Source organism: Mercenaria mercenaria, chromosome 11, assembly GCF_021730395.1.
Source record: "Mercenaria mercenaria strain notata chromosome 11, MADL_Memer_1, whole genome shotgun sequence".
NCBI classification, from domain to species: Eukaryota; Metazoa; Mollusca; class Bivalvia; order Venerida; family Veneridae; genus Mercenaria; species Mercenaria mercenaria.
The window spans coordinates 6,780,034-6,804,322 of NC_069371.1; the positions used below are offsets into that span (position 1 = coordinate 6,780,034).

The 24,289-nt window shown below is 35.2% G+C and overlaps 2 protein-coding genes across 3 annotated transcripts in view; one reads left to right on the forward strand and one right to left on the reverse strand.

Moving 5' to 3' along the window:
• Positions 1 to 64: 64 nt before the first annotated feature.
• LOC128546995 (PAT complex subunit CCDC47-like) lies at positions 65 to 24,030 on the reverse strand. The gene is made up of 13 exons (XM_053518469.1): positions 23,941 to 24,030; positions 20,690 to 20,822; positions 19,675 to 19,802; positions 18,452 to 18,571; positions 13,822 to 13,996; positions 12,651 to 12,835; positions 11,877 to 11,975; positions 6,480 to 6,584; positions 4,859 to 4,944; positions 1,849 to 1,904; positions 1,483 to 1,592; positions 883 to 1,050; positions 65 to 456 (listed from the first exon to the last, which is right to left on the reverse strand). Exons 2-13 carry the CDS (start codon positions 20,811 to 20,813, stop codon positions 385 to 387), a joined length of 1,428 nt encoding a protein of 475 aa, XP_053374444.1. The 5' UTR covers positions 20,814 to 20,822; positions 23,941 to 24,030; the 3' UTR covers positions 65 to 384.
• The window catches only part of LOC128546997 (probable proline iminopeptidase), a 23,295-nt gene continuing 23,029 nt past the window's right edge, over positions 24,024 to 24,289 (forward strand). For both annotated transcript variants that reach the window (XM_053518471.1, XM_053518470.1), the window contains exon 1: positions 24,024 to 24,127. In XM_053518471.1, coding sequence (XP_053374446.1) covers positions 24,076 to 24,127 — 52 coding nt within the window. In that variant the 5' untranslated portion in view covers positions 24,024 to 24,075. The remainder of the gene's footprint in view (positions 24,128 to 24,289) is intronic.

A 24,289-nucleotide genomic window follows, 5' to 3' on the forward strand; every position in this document is an offset into this window, starting at 1 on the left:
AAATTCCAATGACATAACTATTTATCACATGTAATGAAGATACTTTCCCTTTTTAAAAAAAAATAATATAATTTTTAACAGATTTCTTTTTCTTTGCCCAACATTGCCATAAATAATATCAACATAAAACATTTCTCAATCAAAGTCAAGGCAACTAAATAAAATGTAAGGTCCTTCCATAAACATGTATTCCATCAACAAGCTATCTCTCATACAAGCTTTGTAAAAAAGACTAAAGTTTTACCTAGCATTCTTAAACACAATTTCACTCATTCTCACTGAAAATTAAATCTAGCTTGGTGTAATTCCATTATTGTTTGGTTTTCTGTATACTGTAGTCATAAAACAGGGGAGATGATCCACTAATGCATCAATTTCTCCAAATTACATGCCCTTGACCTTCATCATTTTTGTTTTCGGTTGCTTCCTCTTCATATCTTGCTTGTTCTGTCTCTCCTGAAAACCAAACAAAAAAATACAACTTAGAATTGCTTAATTTACAAAATATTCATAAATTGCAGATTTATTAATAGCGAGACCCAGAAATGTTGTACAACATTACATAAATCCCCAGTAGGATCTTTTTGCATTATAAAGATGTACTGGTCATCTACAGGTCCTACTTCATCATCAAGTCATAGACCATTCAGTTATCTAGATATTGATCAGAAACTGTTTGCAGTCTAAAAGTCATTGCAACTATAACTTTTTACCCTAAGACCCCTAAAACATTAATAGAGGTTATCTGCAACCATCCTATGACCTACAGGTCCAACCATCCTGTTGATACTGATCAGAAATGAAATGGTCTGCCCTACCAACAGAGAACAGAAGTAAAGAAAGCAAACAGTAGAGAATTTACTGAATGACGAAATGAACTACCTCCCATTTCCTGGCTTTATCTGGGTCCTCCTCATTCATGATCCTCTCTTTCTCTGCTCTACGTTTCTCCTCACGTCTCAGTTGGGCAGCCTCCTGACGCTGAGCATGCGCTGACTTCAGGAACACCTCCTCCGCCTTCTGACGATTCTTCTCTGCCTTCTGCTTACCCTGTCAATGACAACAATAATACCTTAAATGTAACAATTATCTAAAAATATTTCCAGCATGTTCGACAAACAAACCTTATAAGCCTACCAGAGAGCAATAAGCAACTGTTTAACTTATGACTTAAATACAATATCAAATATTTGCTTTTCACACTAGTAGATGGTTAAGGCTGCAATTCATCACTGGTAAAAGCCTAGTTTTTGTTGGGTCACACTAACACAACCTTGACTAATACATCAGAGCAGACCATCAACCTTCCATAAGCCAGTTTGATAGTTTCCTCACATCAAAAAATTTACTTCCAAAGCATGGATTCAAACAGACAGAGGTGAGGAGCAAGTGATAAAAAGTTTAACAAAACAACCCCAAGGCTATAGACCCCTCTCTTCTATAATAAAGAATCAAACCTATATAAAGACCCAGATTACAAACCTCTTTACTGAGTGAGATCCTGGCCACTTTATCAATACAGTAGAAGACAAGCTGCATCAATGGTTTCATGTTCTCCATATCAGATGTCTTTGTCTTCCCCTTACCAGCAACTGAAAACAGCAAAGCATAATGTAAACATTCATTTTCCTTAAAAACATTTGAGTCATAGGACCCTTAGGCATGGCCAAACACTGAGTCATAGGACCCTTAGGCATTAAGTTTAATGACAACTACCTGACTCGAGACAATCACAAAAGCTCATCTCTGAGCCTTAAGATCAGGTAAGCTAAGAACAGAAGGTCTTCTACAACTTCAGTGCAGTATCCTTTCTCTATCAAATTTCAAAATAATATCAGAAAATCTTACCATTAAAACAGAAGACAATAGTTGGTTTCACTTCTGGCATCTTCGTCTGGCTGTCACTGCAATTTAAATTGATTGAGTTATTTGGAGGTCACTGGCAATTGTGTACAACCTCTCTTAAAGAAAACTTAGAAAAACAAATAACTTCTTAACGACACATATTTTCTTTTTCATTAGATAAAATTCTCATCAAATCAACTTCTTAAGGCAACAGCCTGTGCAAAACAAACTCATCCTAGCCTTTTCAGCAGTGATGATCCAGAGATGTTGCACGGGTGTTGGGAAAACAGTTAAAGAACTGTTTTCTGGAGGTAGCTAGGGTAACCTTTAAGCTGTTTCCAACAGCAGAATAGCCGAAGACTTTAGTTCTTAATATTGTATACTGAGAGTTAATAATTTTGACTGATCACCCAATAAAACAAGAGCTGTACATAAGACAGCACGCTTGACTTTTCACAGTGCTTAGTATATACAGTACATTCGCGATCCTACGAAAAGCCAAGGGACCGTCCGATTTTTTCGTAATATCGCATTTTCGTTCAAGCGTAGCATAGGAAATTTCGCTATATAGCACCTTAATATCTATATACGTAACCCGTGATATTTAAACATGTGATTTTCGTATCGAAGTACATGTATACCAATTTTATATGTACATCTGGGTTTACTACAAATCTTATTTGAATCTGAACTCAGATCGCATGTAGAATGTAGAACGGGTTGTTTTTTTCTTCACTTTTTATTCACTGTATATAAAACATATACAGGGTACATTGTTGCACGAGGAAACATCGCAACTGCATATTCCGATACCCTCAGCTACCCTTTACCAATTGTTTGGTATAATAAAACGACAATATACAGACAATATACAGACAATCAGGACTTAAATATTGTTTTAGTTTCTTTATGCAGTGATTGTTTGAGACGTATAGATATCGAAGCAAGTGTGACTTGTATGCCATCCGATCAGATAGTTATAGGAGAAAAAAATTTAATTACTAATTTCTTACGTTTTAATCACTGTTTACGCCCAGCTAAATGATAGTGACACTTTTCTTTCTAAAGCATTTTCACGCCGTTATGGAAGGTGTGTAAACTTAGACGATACATTCGTAAAATCGCAACTAAAACAAATTGAAAACAGGCTTTAAGGGCATAACAATACATTCGTAGGAGCGCATTTTTCGTAAAATCGCATTTTCGTAAAACCGCGACTTTGTTACATAGAAATAAGAAGGAAAGCAGCCGGGACCACAATATCTTTTCGTAGTATACCGGTATTTCTTTAAATTGCGATTCGTAGCATCGCGAATGCACTGTACTAATTTTGTTTTAGCTCGATTGTGATGAAAGCTTCAAGCTTATTGGAAACAATCTCAAGTCCACTTCCTGGAAAAACCAGTACTGGTGTCATATGAGAAGTCACGATCGTGACCTAAGTGGGGCTCGAACCCATGACCCCTGGATTGAGCGGCCAATGCCTTTTCCACTGTAAGTCATTGTTACTTAAGGACTTAAATGACTTTGAATATTCATGATTTTTACTGGTTACCACAGTCAAACTTTTCTAACTCTGAATCTATTAATTGTACATAAACTGTAGTGAAAGTTCACTTAGATGTTTTTAAATATATTAGATTAAAACATCATCAACAAAACATCACTATTTCTATATCTTCACTTCTAACAAATTCAATGACATATAAGTATTCTTAAAACTGTATGAAAAAATTGTAGTAAACAAGAGCTGTCACTAATGGTGACAAATGCCCCCGCAGCACCTTGACCTTTGACCTGGTGACCCAAAAGTCAGTAGGAGTGGTGTACTCAATAAGTATTATCAGCATGTGAAGTTTGAAGGTCCTTGGTGAAGTGGTTTGCATGTAAAGTGCCTTCATGCAAAAAGTTAACGTTGGCCCCTGTGACCTTGACCTTTGACCTGGTGACCCCAAAGTCAGTAGGGTTGGTGTACTCATAAAGTAATATCAGCATGTAAAGTTTGAAGGTCCTGGGTGAAGTGGTTCGCGAGTAAAGTGCCTTCATGCAAAAAGTTAACGTTGGCCCCTGTGACCTTGACCTTTGACCTGGTGACCCCAAAGTCAGTAGGAGTGGTGTACTCAATAAGTACTATCAGCATGTGAAGTCTGAAGGTCCTTGGTGAAGTGGTTCGCATGTAAAGTGCCTTCATGCAAAAAGTTAACGTTGGCCCCTGTGACCTGGTGACCCCAAAGTCAGCAGGGGTGGTGTACTCTATAAGTACTATCAGCATGTGAAGTTTGAAGGTCCTGGGTGCAGTGGTTCGCGAGTAAAGTGCCTTCATGCAAAAAGTTAACGTTGGCCTCTGTGACCTTGACCTTTGACCTGGTGACCACAAAGTCAGTAGGGGTGGTGTACTCAATAAGTACTATCAGCATGTGAAGTTTGAAGGTCCTGGGTGCAGTGGTTCGCGAGTAAAGTGCCTTCATGCAAAAAGTTAAGGTTGGCCCCTGTGACCTTGACCTTTGACCTGGTGACCCCAAAGTCAGTAGGGGTGGTGTACTCAATAAGTACTATCAGCAAGTGAAGTTTGAAAGTCCTGGGTGCAGTGGTTCGCAAGTAAAAGGCCTTTATGCAAAAAGTTAACGTTGGCCTCTGTGACCTTGACCTTTGACCTGGTGATCCCAAAGTGAGTAGGGGTGGTTTACTCAATAAGTACTATCAGCACGTACTATCAGCATGTGGAGTTTGAAGGTCCTGGGTGCAGTGGTTTGCGAGTAAAGTGCCTTCATGCAAAAAGTTAACGTTGTGACGAACGAACTAACAAACGAATGAATGAACACACGAACGAACAGACGGACAGTTGAAAACTAATATGCCTCCCTTCGGGGGCATAAAAATATTGCAATGCAGGTAGCAAAATTTCCACCTTTTTAATTTTTAAAAGTTATGAGAAGACATTTTTGGTTTAGATCATATTATATCTAAAAGTATCTTTAATATAGATCTTATATATAAATCCATTTCTACTTACTCATACTGGTTCTTGGCTCCGGAGTACTGGTCTGAGATGTGAATGTACTCAATCTGGTTCTCGTAACGATCAAACGCTTGACAAACCTAGTAAATATGATGACAGGATTCAATGGCAAGTTCAGTAAGACAATAATTCAGTTATATACAGAAGACATTTAATTTAATCAGTATTGCTGAATTCTTAACCAGTATTAATTGACAACTCCCCCCCCCCTACAACGTATTAATCAGAAAGGGACAATGAATGACTTTAGACAAATTATCTAGAGACCGTACCATAGCTCTTCGCATTCTTCGATTTTTCAAAAAAAGTGGTTTTTACAAGAGCACCGGTTACGATTAAAAATGTAAACAACGGACTCTATCTATAAATTATTTGAATGAATGAATGATGATCGATCTTAGTCATAATACTGATTGACAGTGAATGCTAATGACTCCATGTGTTGCAGAAAGGTACTTAGTTTGTTACTGTAATTTCATATCAATTGATATCCTCTTGAAACTGGTAAAGTAATTGCTTATATTTGGACAAAGCCCACTGTCTTTGCCATTCGCCAGCTGCTAAAAAGGCAAATATATAAAATTCAGTGTAAGTAATATTTCACTGGTACTACCAGTTAGTAAGTTCGTACTCTAAAAAACATGTCAGAGAAATTTGGGTAGTTTTGACCGATTAAAATGTTTGCAGCATTAGATTATATTTTTTCTTTACACGAAAATTGCCGTTACGCAACAAAGCGAATACGCCGATAATCCGGAGTAGGCTGATTATGTGTTATTGCCACAAAACTGTTCCAGTTCACATAATGTAATCGGTGCACTTAAACTGCCTAGCTATAGCTACTGTTATAGGGAAGTGGTAGAGTGTCTGCCTTAGGTGTGAGAGGTCCTGGGTTCGAGTCCCAGTTAGAGCTTAACAATTTTTAATCTGCTACAGTATCTTTTTGCAGTTAAAGGACTGTTCCAGTTGTTCTATATTTTTAGCACAAGTATTATGGATCATTATTTAGAAATCCAGATCACAGTTGAATGTTAAATCAAATGCATCAAAGTAGAAAATATTTGCTATATTATGTCCCTTTGATGTTTCTGCTCTCCAGGTCCAAGAAGAGTTACATTTCCTTGATCACAAAATTTTCTTTTACATGAAAATATTAAATGCTCAAAACTCTACGCTTCTGGTTAAAATATTGTTAATATATCTATTTTTGAGAAATATATATACATTTGTCTTCATTTCAAAGCTTTTTAACTTCATACCTATGATTTGAAAAACTTAGGTACTATCTCTAAATTATCAGTAAGAACATATGCCTCACTCAGGACCACATTTTGTTTCTACACGGTAAGGTAGTTATTTATCTATGTTTTTAAAACTAAAATACAAAGAGATTGACTGAACAAGTTTGCACAGATGAAGTTGTGAAAACAAGTTAATTCAGGAAGGGCCTAAATGGTCCACCTGTCATCATGTAGAACTGCTTTACAATTTTCGAATTATCTGAATGATTTTCACAAAGTTCACTGGGGAGGAAAAAATAGGTTATGGTGGGTCTTTAAAATATTTCTCCATCAAACCACTAGTAATGCCATCAAGGGAAAAAAATATGATTCACCTTTTTATCTAGCACCATTGCAGTTGCCTCCCCTATCTCACTGAGCAGCTGGAAGCTTGATGGGATGCTGTATTTATCTAAGTTTTTCTTCTCAGTAAACTGGCTCTGTAACAAAAATTACCTTTTGCATGATAGTTATCAAAATTTTCAATGGGATACTGTCCGCCTTCAAGACAAAGTACTTATGTATGAAACCAGTGCTACATGTATAAATGTGGTACAGGGCAGCAATACTTGCAGGAGCATCAGTGACTCAGGACTAGGGCTAACTAGGGTAATTCATGCAATCCTGCAGTCATCTTCCTTATTTAATCTATGTTTGGATTGTTCAAAACCTTGGATAACTGAAGAATTTTGCTCATCTGCTTGCAACTTTGAGAAAACATTGTTTTACTTTATAATGATATTAAAAGACAATACTGTCACAAATAGCTTTCCTCTTCTTGTAAACAGTAGTTAAGTGTGTACATTAATACACAATATGTATACATGGGGGGTATGGGAGTCACCCCAGAAAATTTTGTGTTACTACAACTCATTTTGGTGCATTCTGGTGCATTTCAGAGTGAAAAACATAGTGGTATTTTCAGTGATTAATAAGCATCATTTACATGTACAACAAGAAAAGATATTAGGTCATAAAAATCCTATGGAGTTATTTGCTGAATGACAATTAAAAGTTCATCAATTTTAAGTTGCTAAAAATGTTCATTTACTATTTATTGTACATAAAACAACACAATTTTAGCACTGCACACAGATCTATTTGTATTTTAAAGTTTATGTCTTCTATTTCTGCGGAGTTTATTTGCTGAAAACTTATCCATTTTAAGTTTTTGAAAATGTCAACTGTTTGTTGTACATACATGTAAAACACACAATCTGAGACTGTCATCCAGGGAAACGCTGGTTTCCATTTTGGATCAATGCCCGATTTCCTTTGGCCATTTGGCGTGGCTGGGAGGGATTCTGAAATTGTGACCGGGGCCTCTGTGGCCGAGTGGTTAAGGTCGCTGGCTTCTAATCACTTGCCCCTCATCGATGTGGGTTCGAGCCTCACTAGGGGCGTTGAATTCTTCATGTGAGGAAGCCATCCAGCTGGCTTACGGAAGGTCGGTGGTTCTACCAAAGTGTCCGTTCGTGATGAAATAATGCATGGAGGGTATTTCAAACTTTTCTCTACAAGTTTTATTTTGAAAGTGACGACAGAAAACATTAATTCTTGCATTTTCTTTTCGATATTCCGCCCGAGAAAACACATTTCATACATGTGAAAAACATTAATATTACGGCGATAATTGTTCAAAAGCATTTTACCGTGTTGAACAATTTTTGACTTAATTCCTTACATTGTCTTTCCTTGATTGCGAAAAACATTCGGACGATAATTGTTGAATCATCTGTCATTATATCTAATGACATGTTTAATCTTAAAACTTGCGAAAACAGTCACTTTCATGTACACATCACAAGATACCGCCTGTCAAAGGATTTAAAGGCGGAGCTAAGATGAAATTTACGTCACACGTTCCACATATAGGAAGCTGTCATTGGTTTATTGGTTATCTTAACTGGCATCGCTTTACCTAAACTATCGGGTAGCACGTGGAAGCTTTTCGAATACACTATCGAATTAATCGGGGTGTTTATTGGGATGATTTTATGACATGTCGCTTCGGCAATTGAGGGATGACGGGGGAAATAAGGGATGTCAAATATACAACTCAAAGTCAGAAGGCATGTCGCACGCGACAGGCGATAATAGCCTGGCGAGAACCCTGCAATGCAAAACACTTCAAATTCTGTTAACTTTTGATTAACAATAGCAATTCAACTCAGTCATTATAATTCTATAATTAACTTGAACTGTCAGCTTTTGTGTGAACTAAATAATACCGCTGTAACAGCACCTTCTTGTGAACTTTTATAAACAAAAACTGTCAAAAAGGGGCTTTAATTCCACCCAAAACTGCGGACATGTTCCACCAAAAACTGCAGACATGTTGAATATGTAGTCAAAACGGGGCCAAAACTGTGCCAAAAAATGGTGCATTGTAATTGAAATCCAACTTCACCTGCATTTTATAATATTGTACATGTCTACCAAAAATGAATTTAACCCATTCATCCTATCAAAAATTATACAAGTCGCTCACCTGAGTAACACACAATAACAGTGTAAACATGTTTTACCTAGTGATTTCATGGAGACAAATATTCTGACAAATTTTCATTAAGATTGGACCAAAACACATGGCCTCTTGAGTGTAAACAAGCTTATTCTTTGATTTGACCTGGTGACCTAGTTTTTGACCCTACATGACCCAGATAAAAATCCATGTGATATTTCATGCACACAAACATTCTGACCAAGTTTCATGCATATCAAATGAACAAGAGTGTTAACAAACTATTCCTTTGATTTGAACGGGTGACCTAGTTTTTGATCCTATATGACACAGTTTCGCACTTGGTCTAAGAATCATCAAGATAAACATTCTGACCAAGTTTCATGAAAATAGGGTCATAAATGTGGCCTCAAGAGTGTTAACAAGCTCTTCCTTTGATTAAACTGGTTGACCTAGTTTTTGACCCTAAATGACCCAGTTTAAAATTTGGCCTAGAAATCATCAAGATAAACATTCTGACCTAGTTTCATGAAGATAGGGTTTTAAATGTGGCCTATAGGTTGTTAACAAGCTTTTCCTTTGATTTGACCTGATGACCTAGTTTTCGACCCGACATGACTCAATTTCGATCCAGGCCTAGAAATCATCAAGATAATCATTCTGTGCAAGTCTGTATCAAATCAAATCATAAATGAAACTTCTGTATGGCTGAAAGGGCCAAAATAGAAAATTTGGGCAGTAACTCCAGAACCCATAATGGAATCTAGCCAGTTTTCGAAAGGAACTGAGATCTTATTGTGACTTAAGTTGTGTGTAAGTGTGGTTAAAATCAAATATAAAATGTCACTTCAGTCTACCGTGTTCACAAGGTAAAAATTAACAAATTTTGGCTCTTTCAGGGGCCAATCAGGGGCCGTAACTCCAGAACCTATGATTGGATTTGACAGATTCATCATGGAATCCAAGATTTATTGTTGTTGCAAGTTTGTATCAAATCAAACCATAAATGAAGTTTCTATATGGCTGCAAAAGCCAAAATAGCAAATTTTGGTCCTTTAAGGGGCCATAACTCTGGAACTTATGATGGGATCTGGCCAGTTTTTGAAAGGAACTGAGATATTATGCCAATACAAGTTGTGTGCAAGTTTGATTAAAGTTGACTGCAAAATGTGGTCTCTATCATGTTCACAAGCCAAAAATAGCAAATTTTGGCCCTTTAAGGGGCCATAACTCTGAAACCCATGACAGGATCTGGCCAGTTTCGAAAGGAACCAAGATCTTGTGCCAATACAAGTTGCGTGCAAGTTTGATTAAAGTTGATTGCAAAATGTGGTCTCTTTTGTGTTCACAAGCCAAAAATAGTAAATTTTGGCCCTTTAAGGGGCCATAACTCTGGAACACATGATGGGATCTGGCCAGTTTTCGAAAGGAACTGAGACATTATGCTAATACAAGTTGTGTGCAAGTTTGATTAAAGTTGATTGCAAAATGTGGTCTCTATCGTGTTCACAAGCCAAAAAGAGCAAATTCTGGCCCTTTATGGAACCCATGATGGGATCTGGCCAGTTTTCGAAAGGAATCGAGATCTTATGCCAATACAAGTTGTGTGCAAGTTTGATTAAAATTGATAGCAAAATGTGGTCTCTATCGTGTTCACAAGAAAATGTGAACGGACGACGGACAAAATGCGATCACAAAAGCTCACCCTGTCACTCTGTGACAGGTGAGTTAAAAATGGACAACGATCTTCTGCTGATTTTCAAGTTGAAAATGGGCCACAACTCAGCCAAACATTTGTGGATTTTAACTAAAATCAAACACTTTATTATCATTTTTGTACCTGTCTACCAAAAATAAATCAAATACATTCATCCTTTCAAGAGTTATCGAACAGATACCCAAATTTTGAGTTGAAAAGAGTCTTAACTCCACTAAAATTTGGTGGATTGCAACCAGGACTGACTTGGCCTGTATTTTATAATCATGTACCTGTCTAGAAAAAAAAATTCAAATCTATTCATTCTTTCAAGAATTATCATACAGGCATCCACACTTTGCTAAATCTTTTAAAAAGTAAAAAGGGGGCCATTACTATCACAATCAAAGCCTTGAAATGTCTGATGGTTGCGGGTTTTTGGTAGATTTATTTTCTGTTTAAATGCCAGTCTATGAAAATACATGAATGAGAAACAAATACAAATTTAATGTGTCTCATATCTAAGACGAACTCTGCCTGACCCAGCTTGTGATGTAACCATGGGCTGGAATACCTTATCATTGATAGATCTTATATAATCTAAATGGTCAGTGTGAGTGGATACAGGTTGAATAAGAACTGCTTGTTCATTGATAATTCATTCGCACTGTTCATGAATGGGACTATTTTGTGTAGCACATGAACATCCTTTGGATGTGATTTGGAATCAAATAAAGATGCTATGATTGTCAGAAATACACTTTAACTTTGGTAGTGGGATAAACCCGCAACCAAAAATTTGTGTACTGTAATGAAAATCACCCGATCTGGATCTTATAATTCTATACCAGTGTAGCAGAAATGAACTCAATCCACCCATCCTTTCAGGAGTTACCACAGATGCAGAGACACATGCATGCACAGAGTCACCAACATGGTGACTGTAATATACCACCTCCTAAACTTCATTTGTGTAGGTATAACAAGGTATCAAATATAAATCACAACTAGAAGATGCTTTTGTAGAAAAGCACATGTCTCCCCCAATGCATAGTAGTAATAGGCAAGAAGTCAATAGGGGACAGGAACGAAAGTCAAAGAGACACTGATGGTTGGCTGCAATAGGGCGTCATCTACTTAGCATGTCCAATCATCCCACTAAGTTTCAACATTCTGGGCCTATTGGTTCTTAAGTTATGAATTGGAAACAGTTTTCCATTATCTGGCCCCTGTGACCTTGACCTTTGATGAAGTGGCCCCTAAAACAATAGGGGTCCATAATAAATCTTTTGTTTTACTGGGTTTAAGGTCACACCAATAAAACTGATGCCAAAATATTTTTTCAGCCATGTAATAAATAAGACACATGCACCTGTATAAAACAAACTACCTCCACCAAGCCAGCTGTATGACTTCATCAAATGACCACACTAGCAAGGCTCAAGCCCATAGAACTGGTTCACAATCCTTAACCACTCAGCCAAAAAGGTCCCATATCAACTTGCTGGGATGATAATGTTTCAAATACCTCACAACCATTGACACTCTCCTTGAAACTATACTGGTACTTACAAGATCTTGATATTCCTTCTGCATTTTGGCTGCCACTTTCTTCTGAGCGATACAGAAACAGAATTTCTCCATTGCAGGGTCCATACTGACCTTCACAACCTGAAAAAAAACATACAAGATGAAATTGCAGTAAATTGGCCCTTTTACGATCTTTCTGTCTCAGGCACTATTTTCCTATAAAGAAAAGACAGAAAACTTTTAATCACAAGGACATACATATAAAGCAACGAAGAATCTATCTTGCTGGGTGCATTAAATGAAAATATCTCTCTGACTGAAGTCTTTAACTTTTCCTAAACATATTACAGAAATAGTGGATCTATACAATGAAGAACCGGTGTATTCTAGATATGTATTACTTGCGGAACTTTACTTCTTCGTTGGGATTAAATTTCGTGGATTGACTAATCCACGAAATCCACGAAAATTACTTTTAGTCCCCCACGAATATTAATAATTTTACAGTATATCAGTCACAGTGTGGCACATAAATTCAAACATTCCTGAATATTAAGCACTATTACCTCAAATAGAATAATCAGCTATGCAGCACAAATTCTTACAAAAAGAATAGGTCTGTTGTGTTTAAAAGTGCCATGTGAAAATACAATAATAGGTAAAACAATGATCACAAGGTTGAAAGACAATGAACAAAATGCTCCAGTTACCGTAATCCAGACTTTTGAGTGATTCACACATAAAAAAATATTGCTGGAGACAGAGCAGGTGATCCAGCCATCTATGTTTAAGTGATTTATGTTTCACAATACTTACAATCTGGTCAGCAGCTGGTTTAAGCATGGTAGACATGACATTGATGAGATCCTGTCGTTTGATCAGTTTAAGTTCTACGAGCATTCCTTCCACACACATTCTACCGCTGCACCATAAGGCATATACGTTTTCTGATTCCTTCATCAGTGTACCTGATGTGACCTCTTTAGATGTGCCATCATCACCTTGTAAAAAACAAACACCTGTTTGTTAGGTAATTGGACTAACTGACTAATCAGAAGTTATTTGGTGGACTTTTTAGTGATAGTGTCAGAGTGAATTATCAACTAGAATTTTTTTTTTTTTAAACTTTCTAAGAATTCCTAATCCAGACCAAACGAAATATTGAGGGCTTATTTTAAGGCATAGCTGTCAAGTTTTTTTTGTTTGTTTTATACATATTTAACAAAGAAATGCATTGGACAACATTAAGAAAGTTAGTTTGATATAAAAATGTCTACACATTTCTTTATAAGAATTGTTAAATATGCAGAATGGACAATATTCGCTCAATAAAAAAAGTTCTGTTAGTAACTTACTTATATTATGTTAAGACTAAATTTCAAAATGAGACTAAAAATGTTAGACATTTCTGAATACTCTGGTAGTTTTGCAAAGGTACAATTTTAGAGCATGCAATAAACTGAAAATAAATGTGGTGACAAATACCTTTTACTGGTTACTTTTAATTCATTTGTCAGAGTCAACAAAATGAGCAAAATTTCATAAAAGTCTGTGTATTAAAAGGAAACTGTTTGAAATGCCTTTGAAATTATTATAACAGTTAATATTAAAATATTTTCAAGATATTTGCTAAAAACACTTACTTTAAGAGAGTTCTTCATTTTCCCAAGTCTTGGGAAAAAAACTTTAAAAACCACACATGTTTTGAAACATGTTTTCCTAGCCATATGTTTGTTATAAAATTTAATATTAAAGTCTAGCTTTTTTCAGCAGTATAATGAGTTCTGTATAGTACTCACATGATAACAGCAATAACCCTTTTGAATTTCTAGTCCTTAGCTATCAAAGACAAAATAACAACGACTATACATTACAAGTCTACTAAAGTTCAAATTTCTTCATATAAATTTCTTCATATTGTTCAAAATAAATACAGACAACCAGGCAAATATATGTGAACATCTAAATGAAATAAAACGAGACTCACCAACAATAGTAAAGTTATCTTCCAGTAGTTGTTTGTGTGAAGTAAGCCACGCCTGAGCCAGTTTACTGTTCTTTGTTTTACCCGCCAGGAAGTTGAGGAAATAAACACCCAGGCCAGCCAGCATTAACATCTCCAGATAAAAACTGTCCCAGTTTGTTCTTAGATGAATTGGAACCTAATAAAATAGTTTGGGTGGTTATGTCTGTATGTCTGTACAGTATGATATTTAAAACATTCAGTCTAAAACAGGTCTCAGGTACATCAATATTCATTTTGTCTCTTTTTGTTGGATTAAACAACATTTTAACAATATCTCATTCATGTACACAATGTAGCATTGTTCCTAACAAGTGGTTCTAAATGTACATTTACTAACATGTTTTCTGCCAGCAAATGACACAGAAAATGGAAGTCTTGTGAAAAAAATATGTAGACTACTAGTCAGAAAATATTCCTTTACAAGAGCTGTCTGTAAGACAGCGCACTTGACTTTTCTCAGTGCTTGACTCTGAATTAGAGCTTTGCCAGTAAAAACATTCTAAGTTAAAAAGGGACATAACTCTGTCAAAATTCAATCAGAGTTATGGGAATTGTGTCTCCTGGTGTAGACTTTGATAGTAAATAACTATTTTGAGTTTCAAGTCAAAAGCTTTAACAGTAACAGAGATATTGGACTTTTAACAAAAAATTCTAAGTTAAAAAGGGGCATAATTCTGTCAAAATTCAAATCAGAGTTATGGATATTGTTTCTCCTGGTGTAGACTTTGATGGTAAATAAGTATTTTAAGTTTCAAGTCAAAAGCTTTGATAGTAACAGAGATATTTGACTTTATCAAAAACTTTAACCAAAAATTCTAAGTTAACAAGGGGCATAATTCTGACAAAATTCAAACCAGAGTTATGGGAATTGTGTCTCTTGGTGCAGACTTTGATTGTATATAACTATTTTGAGTTTCGAGTCAAAAGCTTTAATAGTAACGGAGATATTTGACTTCATCAAATTTTTTTTTAAAAATCTACGTTAAAAATGGGCATAATTCTGTCAAAATTCAAATCAGAGTAATGGGGATTGTTCCTTCTGGTGTAGACTTTGATGGTAAATAGCCATTTTAAGTTTCAAGTCAATAGCTTTGATAGTAACAGAGATATTTGACTTTATCAAAAACTTTAACCAACGGCGACGGCGACGCCGGGGCGAGTGCAATAGCTCTACTTTTTCTTCGAAAAGTCGAGCTAAAAATGAAAAGTTATATTCTGTACATACAAGTATGATACTTTTTTCATAACAAGAGCTGTCAGAGGACAGCAACGCTCGACTATTCAACAGCCTTGTCGATTGAATGAATAAGAAAGTCGAAAAAGGGGCATAATTTAGTAAAAAAAAAGCAAAATAGGGTTATGGAACCTGCATAGTGCTTATCAGCTCATGACAGTGGACAAGGTGTGAAGTTTCAATCCATTTCCATAAGTGGGTACTGAGATAACAGCTTACTTATAAGAATTTAACCAAAAACTCTTAAGTTGAAAAAGGGGCATAATTTTGTAAAATGCTAAGTTGAGTTATTGACCCTTTGCACTGCATGTCATATCATGACCAGGGTTCATACAGACAAGGCCATGTCAAATTCAAGGACTTTTCAAGCACTAGTCTTATAGTTTTCAAGGACTTATTTATAAATAATACTTACACAGATTTGTAACGAATTGACGCCATTTTAGTCAGGGGAGACAACGCTAAAAGAAAGTACGAAACATTCGTACCCAAACTTCGCTTTCGTCCCGAACACATTCGACCTTTTTTATTACGGCGTTTTCGTAGCTCTGCCCATTGCTCGAAACTTGCCGATTTTATTCTAAAAGATTTACTTTTGATTTTCAGGGAGATTTTAATTGTCTAGCATACGAGAAAATAAGAAATTCAAGTACTTTTCAAGGTCTTTGGGCAATTTTCAAGCACTTTTCAAGACAAATTTTGTTTTCAAGGACTTTTCAAGACTGCCCTTCATTTTCAAGTACTTTTCAAGCCTGTGCGAACCCTGATGACAGTGAACAAGTGTGTGAAGTTTCAATCCTTTCCCTTTAGTGGATACTGAGATACCAGCTTATATACAAAAACTTAACCAAAAATTTCTATGTTAAACAAGAGGGCCAAGATGGCCCTTGGTCGCTCACCTAAGAAACACACCATAACAGTGTAAAACATGTTTGACCTAGTGATTTCGTGGAAACAAATATTCTGACCAATTTTCATTAAGATTGGACCAAAAAATTGGTCTCCTGAGATTAAACAAGCATTTTCTTAGATATGACCTAGTGACCTAGTTTTTGAACCTAGATGACCCATGTTCAAATTCGACCTAGATTTTATCAAGGCAATCATTCTGACCAAAATTCATGAAGATCAATTGAAAAATACAGCCTCTATCACATACACAAGTTTTTTCTTTGATTTGACCAAGTGACCTAGTTTCTGACCCCAGATGACCCATATTCAAAGTCGACCTAGATTTCATTAAGGCAATCATCCTGACCATATTTCATAAAAATCAATTGAAAAATACAGTCTCTATCGCATACACAAGATTTTTCTTTAATTTGACCTAGTGACCTAGTTTTTGACCCTAGATGACCCACGTTCAAACTGGACCTAGATTTTATCAAGGCAATCATTCTGACCAAAACTAATGAAGATCAATTGAAAAATACAGTCTCTATCGCATACACAAGGTTTTTCTTTAATTTGACCTAGTGACCTAGTTTTTGATCCTAGATGACCCATTTTCAAACTTGGCCTAGATTTCATAAAGGCAATCATTTCGACCAAAATTCATGAAGATCAATTGAAAAATACAGCCTCTATCACATACACAAGTTTTTTCTTTGATTTGACCTAGTGACCTAGTTTTTGACCCCAGTTGACCCATATTCAAAACTGATGTAGATTTCATCAAGGCAAACATCCTGACCAAATTTCATAAAAATCAACTGAAAAACACAGCCTCTATCGCATACACAAGTTTTTTCTTTAATTTGACCTAGTGACCTAGTTTTTGATCTCAAATAAACCATATTCAAGCTCGACCTAGATTTCATCAAGGCAATCACTCTGGCCAAATTTCATGAAGATCAATTGAAAAATACAGCCTCTATTGCATACACAATATTTTTCTTCGATTTGACCTAGTGACCTAGTTTTTGAACCTAGATGACCAATTTTCGAACTCTGCCTACATTTTATCAATGTAATCATTCTGACTAAATTTCATGAAGATCAGTTCAAAAATACAGCCTCTTTCGCATACAAAAGGTTTCTCTTTGATTTGACCTAGTGACCTAGTTTTTGACCCCAGATGACCCATTTTCGAACTCGGCCTAGATTTCATCAAGGTAATCATTCTGACCAAAATTCATGAAGATCACTTGAAAAATACAGCCTCTATCGCATACACAAGGTATTTCCTTGATTTGACCTAGTGACCTAGGTTTTGACCCCAGATGACCCATATTCAAACTCGGCCTAGATTTCATCAAGGTTATCATTCTGACCAAAATTCATGAAGATCACTTGAAAAATACAGCCTCTATCGCATACACAAGGTTTTTCCTTGATTTGAACTAGTGACCTAGTTTTTGACCCCAGATGACCCATTTTCGAACTCGGCCTAGATTTCATCAAGGTAATCGTTCTGACAAAATTTCATGAAGATCAGTTGAAAAATACAGCCTCTAACGCACACACAAGGTTTTTCCTTGATTTGACCTAGTGACCTAGTTTTTGACCCCAGATGACCCATTTTCGAACTCGGCCTAGATTTCATCAAGGTAATCATTCTGACCAAAATTCATGAGGTTCAATTGAAAAATACAGCCTCTATCGCATACACAAGGTTTTTCCTTGATTTGACCTAGTGACCTAGTTTTTGACCCCAGATCACCCAATTTCGAACTCGGCCTAGATTTCATCAAGGTAATGATTCTGACCAAATTTCATGAAGATCAGTTGAAAAATACAGCCTCTATCGCATACACAAGCTAAATGTTGACGGACGACAGACGACAGACGCCGGACATCGAGCGATCAGAAAAACTCACCTGAGCATTGGTGAGCTAAAAAAAGGACATAATTTTGTAAAAAAGCAAAATTGACTTATGGGACCTACTTTGTGCATGTCAGATCATGACAGTGAACAAGTGTGTGAAGTTTCAATCCATTCCCATTAGTGAGAACTGAGATACCAGTTTACATACAAAACCTTAACCAAAAATTTCTAAGTCAAAAAAAGGGCATAATGCTGTAAAAAAGCAAATCAAGAGTTATGGAACCTGTGCAATGTAAGTCAGTTTATCACATTGAATAAGTGTGTGAAGTTTCAATCCATTCCCACAAGTGGTTACTGAGATACCAGCTTGCATACAAAAACTTAACCAAATCGGGATGCGGACGCCGACACCAACACATGGGCGAGTCCAATAGCTCTACTATTCTATGAATAGTCGAGCTAAAAATGGAAATGAACAGGAAATAAGTTCTAAATATAAGTGCTAAAATCATTTTATTTAAACACAAAATATTATTTCTCTTGACATTTTATACTTATATTAAAATTTTTTTATGAAAACTGTGGTTTACCTTGGCTATTTTCAGGTCAGGGACCTCGTTTGATTTCCCTTTACCAGGACGGATGTCTTTGTCAAAGCCTTCAAACTCATCTTCATCTGTGAAATGATCAAACTCATCATCCTCATCAGTCTGAAATACAAAACCAAGATCAGCTTGCATTTCTTTACTGCATGACACTTCTACACAAACTGAATTAAAGTATATGCATGGAGAGCTTTTATAAAATAGTACACCTCTGACTTAATAGATATACCCAAGAACATGTTATTAATTCAATATAAGGTTTAGAGTTAGAACTACTGACTGTTATTATTACCTTCATATAACAACTTTTTATTCAAAAGGACTAACAATGTACACAAACTCTTTACTCCATATAAATGAAGTTTAAGTTTTCTGACATGGAATTTATTACTTGTACATCATACATATAAATCCTGTTAATATATTATACATCTTATATATATACAACTCAGTAATACTTGAATATGAGGGCTGTATTCTTAATGTAGACCTATGTCATACTCTTTGCCAGATAATTATAAAATTATGCCCACTGTCATTTTCAGATACCAGAGCAGGGTTATCCCTCAGGAAAATTTTGATTAAGGGTCATTCTGACCACTTTGTGACTGACTTTGGTGTGTCATAATTGTTATTAACTGGCTAAATAGAGTACTGTAAAAGCTCAAAATTTTTCGCGAACATTTATCCTCGCTCCTAAATGTTTCAGCCACATTTGCAAAAATTGGTGTTTAGTGTTTCCATAATAACCTTAGGATAGTACAATTTTAAGAGGAATAGAACAAACCACAAAACTGTTTAATTTAGAGTGATATGATGACATTTGTGTTTGCAGTGTGTTTAATTAAAAAAACATGGACATAATCTGCTCCTGTATTTAGATTACATGTAAAGCAGTGTTTGTTACAGTAACTGTTATAGAGTTGTCAAGGTGTGCAGGTAATTAGAGGTGTTTAAACATCCATATAAAGTTATCTATCTTTACAGCAGACAGTCTAAGTCAGTCTTAAAGTATCTGTCCATCCGACTTACTAAAAAGCAAAAACAAGCAGATTAATGTTTTTTTACAATTTCGCAAAAATACAATAGCGAGCATACTCAATATTTCAAATCTGCGAAATTTTGAAACCAGCGAAAATATGTGCATTTACGTAAAAAGAAATAAATACAAATAAACAGGCATTTTAAAAGAGATTTTTTTCTTTAACCTCTACTGTTCCTTCATCATCATCTTCCTCATCTTGGGCATCTTGTGTGACTCGTTGCGACTGTTGCTGTGGGGTGTCATCTGATTCTGATGGAAAATCTGCATCATCTTCTACTACAACATCAGCATCTGTATATAACAAACATACGTGGTTAATTAATCATAAAATTACAAGTCTTTAAACCCGTTAAAGTCTACGATTTTAATTTATTTTTTGCAATTTTCTTCAAGAGAAAATTGCCTTCAAAATGCATTTATTAAAGGGGAATATTCAACAATTGACAATGAATGTGTCTTTAGAAAGTCTAATGAATAAATAGATATTGTGAAAAAATTATGAAAATTGGTCTACAAACAAAAAAGTCATTCTCATTGTTCTTTCCTTATTTAGGCATTACCAAATACTGTAAATTTAAACTATACACTTTTACACATACATTAAGGTTCATATTATATTATGACCCACAAAATATGATTCTCTTCGTTGTTATTCTCTGATTTTCCAAATATGGTAATGCCCATATAGTGGAAGAATGATGATGTCACTGTGCCCCAAATGGCTGCCGTTTAATTACATAGGTGACAACTTTTTTTTTTTGTTGTCCGATTTTGATACATTTTTCATCGGTGTTAATGTTCACCTAGTTCTTTCTAATAACAAAAAATGTTGCCAAATGTTGCATATTCTCCTTTAAAACACTTAAAAAGGCAACACTGCAAACTATATCTTGTTCTGTTTAAAGCTTAATGGTAGATAATCCTACCAGATTCTGACTCAAAATAAATCTATATGACAACAAGAAATATCATGAGCTAGCACACAAAACTCTTAATTGATGACATACAAGTTATTCAATAACAGCTATTGTCCAAAGTTTATTCTATCTCCAAGTCCTATTACATACATTCTGATTGATGATAAAAAACAGTTAATTTAACGTCTTTGCAAATTATGTGGTGAAAAATTTTTTCCATCTGATTGCAAACAATCTGTTTTTAATTTCATAAAAAATTACCATCATCATCTTCGAATTCAGCAAACTCATTATCATCAAAATCGACATCTCTTTGAGACCGTTTTCCTACTGACTGGTAACTCAACAGAAGCAGACCAAGAAGTGTAAGGTATATGAGCTTCATTTTCTGCACCTGAAATGTAAGTTATTGATATGTTTCAATGGTTTTTGCTCCAAATATAGCTGTGGGGCACACCTTCTTTCTATCACTTAAAGGACTTAAGTTGACAATTAACTTTTGAAGAAGCTGGAAAGCAGACCAATTTGATTGTGACAGACTTGAGTAAAGCCTATCTTATTACATAGTATAGACTGGTTTCCAGTGTATACTGACCCTGAAATGTACCCGATAATAAATCTTTGGCCGCAGTCCACATTACAAATTCATACTGATGCATGAACAGTGCTTACTTAACTAGACTCAGTCTGAACTTTTAACTAAAGTACCACTGATAAACACTGATAACACTGATTGTCTATATATACACACTACATAGACAATACCTAGTGTTTATGAAATCTGACCATGAGAATACTTTTCGTCTAAATTCATTCTTTACAATAAACCAGATTTGACGTTGCAAAAGTGAGTAGATGTAAATTTCACTTTCAAAGCGCGGACAGATCTTTGGTGCTTTCAGTTTTTAAAGACAATTATGTTCAATGGATGTGTAAATGAGTTTCTTTGTTTGTTGTTCCATAATAACTGTAGGATAGTTAAAAATGCAAACAAAATATGAATAACAAATTAAATAAATTGATTACAGAACAGCTAGAAAAACCCTAGCGGATAGGCCTAGTGTAAGATTACTGGACACTGTCACAGCTAGACATTTCGTTATTTACAGGACTACATTAAAGCTAGACGAAGGTCTTTGACGATGATCATGAGCATTACATTTCATCGTCAAAGCCAGTTGTTCTTTGAAAGTCAACAGGTTAGAGGTGCGCGGTATTACCGGTAACCGTGGTACCATCTTCCCGTGGTACGATACCGCGGTACCATCGGGGAATACCGGTATCTTATCAACATTATGCCTACTTCTGTTTATTTTTAATTTACATTGTCTATGTAGCCTACCGTAACAGCAATTGACACCATGCATGATTTTCCGATTTATATCTCTGGAATTCCCATGCTACTATTATTAGTTTCCAAAAATAACCACCCAATGGTTCAATTGAACATGTATGATCGGCCGCGTGATCCCCAATCAAAACCTACGAAAACCTCCAGATTATTCCATATATATGGATGACGTCATGGGCGCACTTGTTTTTACTTTGAGTCTGGTAAATTTGGCGAGTCCTGACTTCTTGTTTAAATCATGATAGTTTAAAATATCCCGGTATGTATTTGCATGCATTCAAAAAGAAATAAATAGTATGGAAAATGTTGAGTAGAAATTTATTATTTTTTGTTTGAAAATGATTTGATGAAGCCTTCATATTATTTGTAAACATTACTGGTTTATCAAACGGGTGCATGAATCGAATCTAACTTCAAACAAGCGCGACCTATATACTGTATACAGTGCTTCCCTAGAGACAATATGGCGTCTTCTGATGAATACACGCTGGTAAAAAATACTAAGGGTCATTAATCTAATTAGTCATTAGTCAAGTTAATATTCCAGCGTATTTTTTTCTTTAATTCTAGTGAAGTAACTAATCTTTGTTGTTGTTCATAATAAATTAAGTATTTCTGAGAGTTTTCATTATTTTTATGACCACTACCATATTTGTAAGTCTTACGATAAAAATGGTATATATACCGCGGTTATTAGGAAAAAAACCGTGGTATACCGCGGTATTTTTTTCAAGGCGGTACCCAGCGCTACAACAGGTGTCCAACACCAAAGTTACCGCGTTAGTTTTATTATTAAACGCAGGTTTTGAACAAATTAATTATTGGTATCCCATCAATTGGACCACATTCTATCAGCATACACTTACTGTACGTTCTCGCATATAAGGCACACTTGCTTATAAGACGCATCCCGACACGAGATGCAATCTGGGGTCTTTTCCACTAACCCTCGTATAAGACGCGGTCATTTTTAGATATCAACAATGTCAAATATTTGTAGAAATGCATTATTTTTCGAACATTCTGTGTTTTGGGAAAAATAAAAAGGTAGAAATCGCCAATTTTTTTGGGGGGAAAAAATGCAAACTTCAGTTATTAAATGTTAAAATATATAATCTGCTTATATACAATTATTTTTCTGTGATAAACACACTGAAATGAATTAGAAACCGAGAACTTGTGTCTACAAAACAGCCGAAATTTTGACGATATTTGCCGATGTTACAAAATGAAATAAAATAAAGTATTTTATATTTTTGTGTATAATAAAATGCATATGAAAAACCAAGATATGGCGAAAATACGTCTAGAAAAGACTGGCGTTATTCACCAAGATTATTCGATACTTTGCAGACTTGTTTAATAAAACGTAAATCATTTTTTGTATGTAATAAAATACATTTTCAGGTCTAGGAAAGTGGAGTATTTACAGATTATCTGTAAATTTGTAAATTTACAGATTTTTCAATCTGTAAATTTACTGATTGTGTGTATGAAAACTGATGAAATTACATTTATCCTCAAAACCGCAGCTTGGAATTAATTGGTTTATTTACAACATGCATAAATTAAGGTCATTTGTGGGTTTCAGCCATTTTTGTTGACTTTCAGTTTTTGGCATTTTAAGAAAAATCAAAGTCAACAAAAATGACTGAAACCCACAAATGACCTTTATTTATACATACCATAAGTAAATCAATTAATTTCAAGCTGCAATTTTGTGTCTAAATATAATTTTAGCAGTTTTCAAACACTTGATCTGTAAATTTACAGATTGAAAAATCTGTAAATTTATAGATTATCTGTAAATTTACAGATAATCTGTAAATACTCCACTTTCCTAGACCTGATTTTAGCTCCTAGGAAACGGCGAAATTCCGTCTACAAATCGACCGAAATTTTGACGATATTTGCCGATGTTACTCAATGAAATAAAATAAAGTATTTTAAAATGTATATTTATGTATGATAAAATGCATTTCAATAACCAAGGTTCGACGAAAATTTACTGTCCGTGTTTCTTTGTCCAAAATTTTACGTATCCGATTTATACGTAAATGTAGAGGTCGTATTATCGAACATTCGCCACCAAATGAGGTCAATTACGAAATGCAAATATTAAAATAAAACTTAGAAGTACAAGAAAACAAACAATATTTACCAAGAAAACATGTACTTTCTTTGAATTTTTTATTTAAAAGCCGGAAATTTCCACGTCTAGATTTTATCTAACGGTGTCCGTAATTTTGACACGTCGTAATTTTTTCTATTTTGAACTTTGGCATATGCCAAATTTATGATATTAAAACTCGTGAACAGAGCTCTTCAAAATTATAACGTACGAAAAGGTATACATGGTTCTTTGTACAAAACACTGTTAGTTAAGGCGGAAGGCCGGAAAAAGTTTTAGGCCAACTGCAAGGTTGTTAAAACCACTTGCCTGCTGGGCTATCTGTAAAAAAGATCCTTTGAAAGTATAGAATGGATCTCAATGCTTCATGATTTATATT

Coding starts and splice junctions, on each gene's coding strand:
- LOC128546995 (XM_053518469.1), bottom strand. CDS start 20,813: ATGAAGCTCATATACCTTACACTTCTTGGTCTGCTTCTGTTGAGTTAC. Junction 12,836..13,821: donor AGATAACTTTACTATTGTTG/GTGAGTCTCGTT, acceptor GTTTTTTACAAG/GTGATGATGGCACATCTAAA. Junction 1,051..1,482: donor GGATCTCACTCAGTAAAGAG/GTTTGTAATCTG, acceptor TGTCATTGACAG/GGTAAGCAGAAGGCAGAGAA.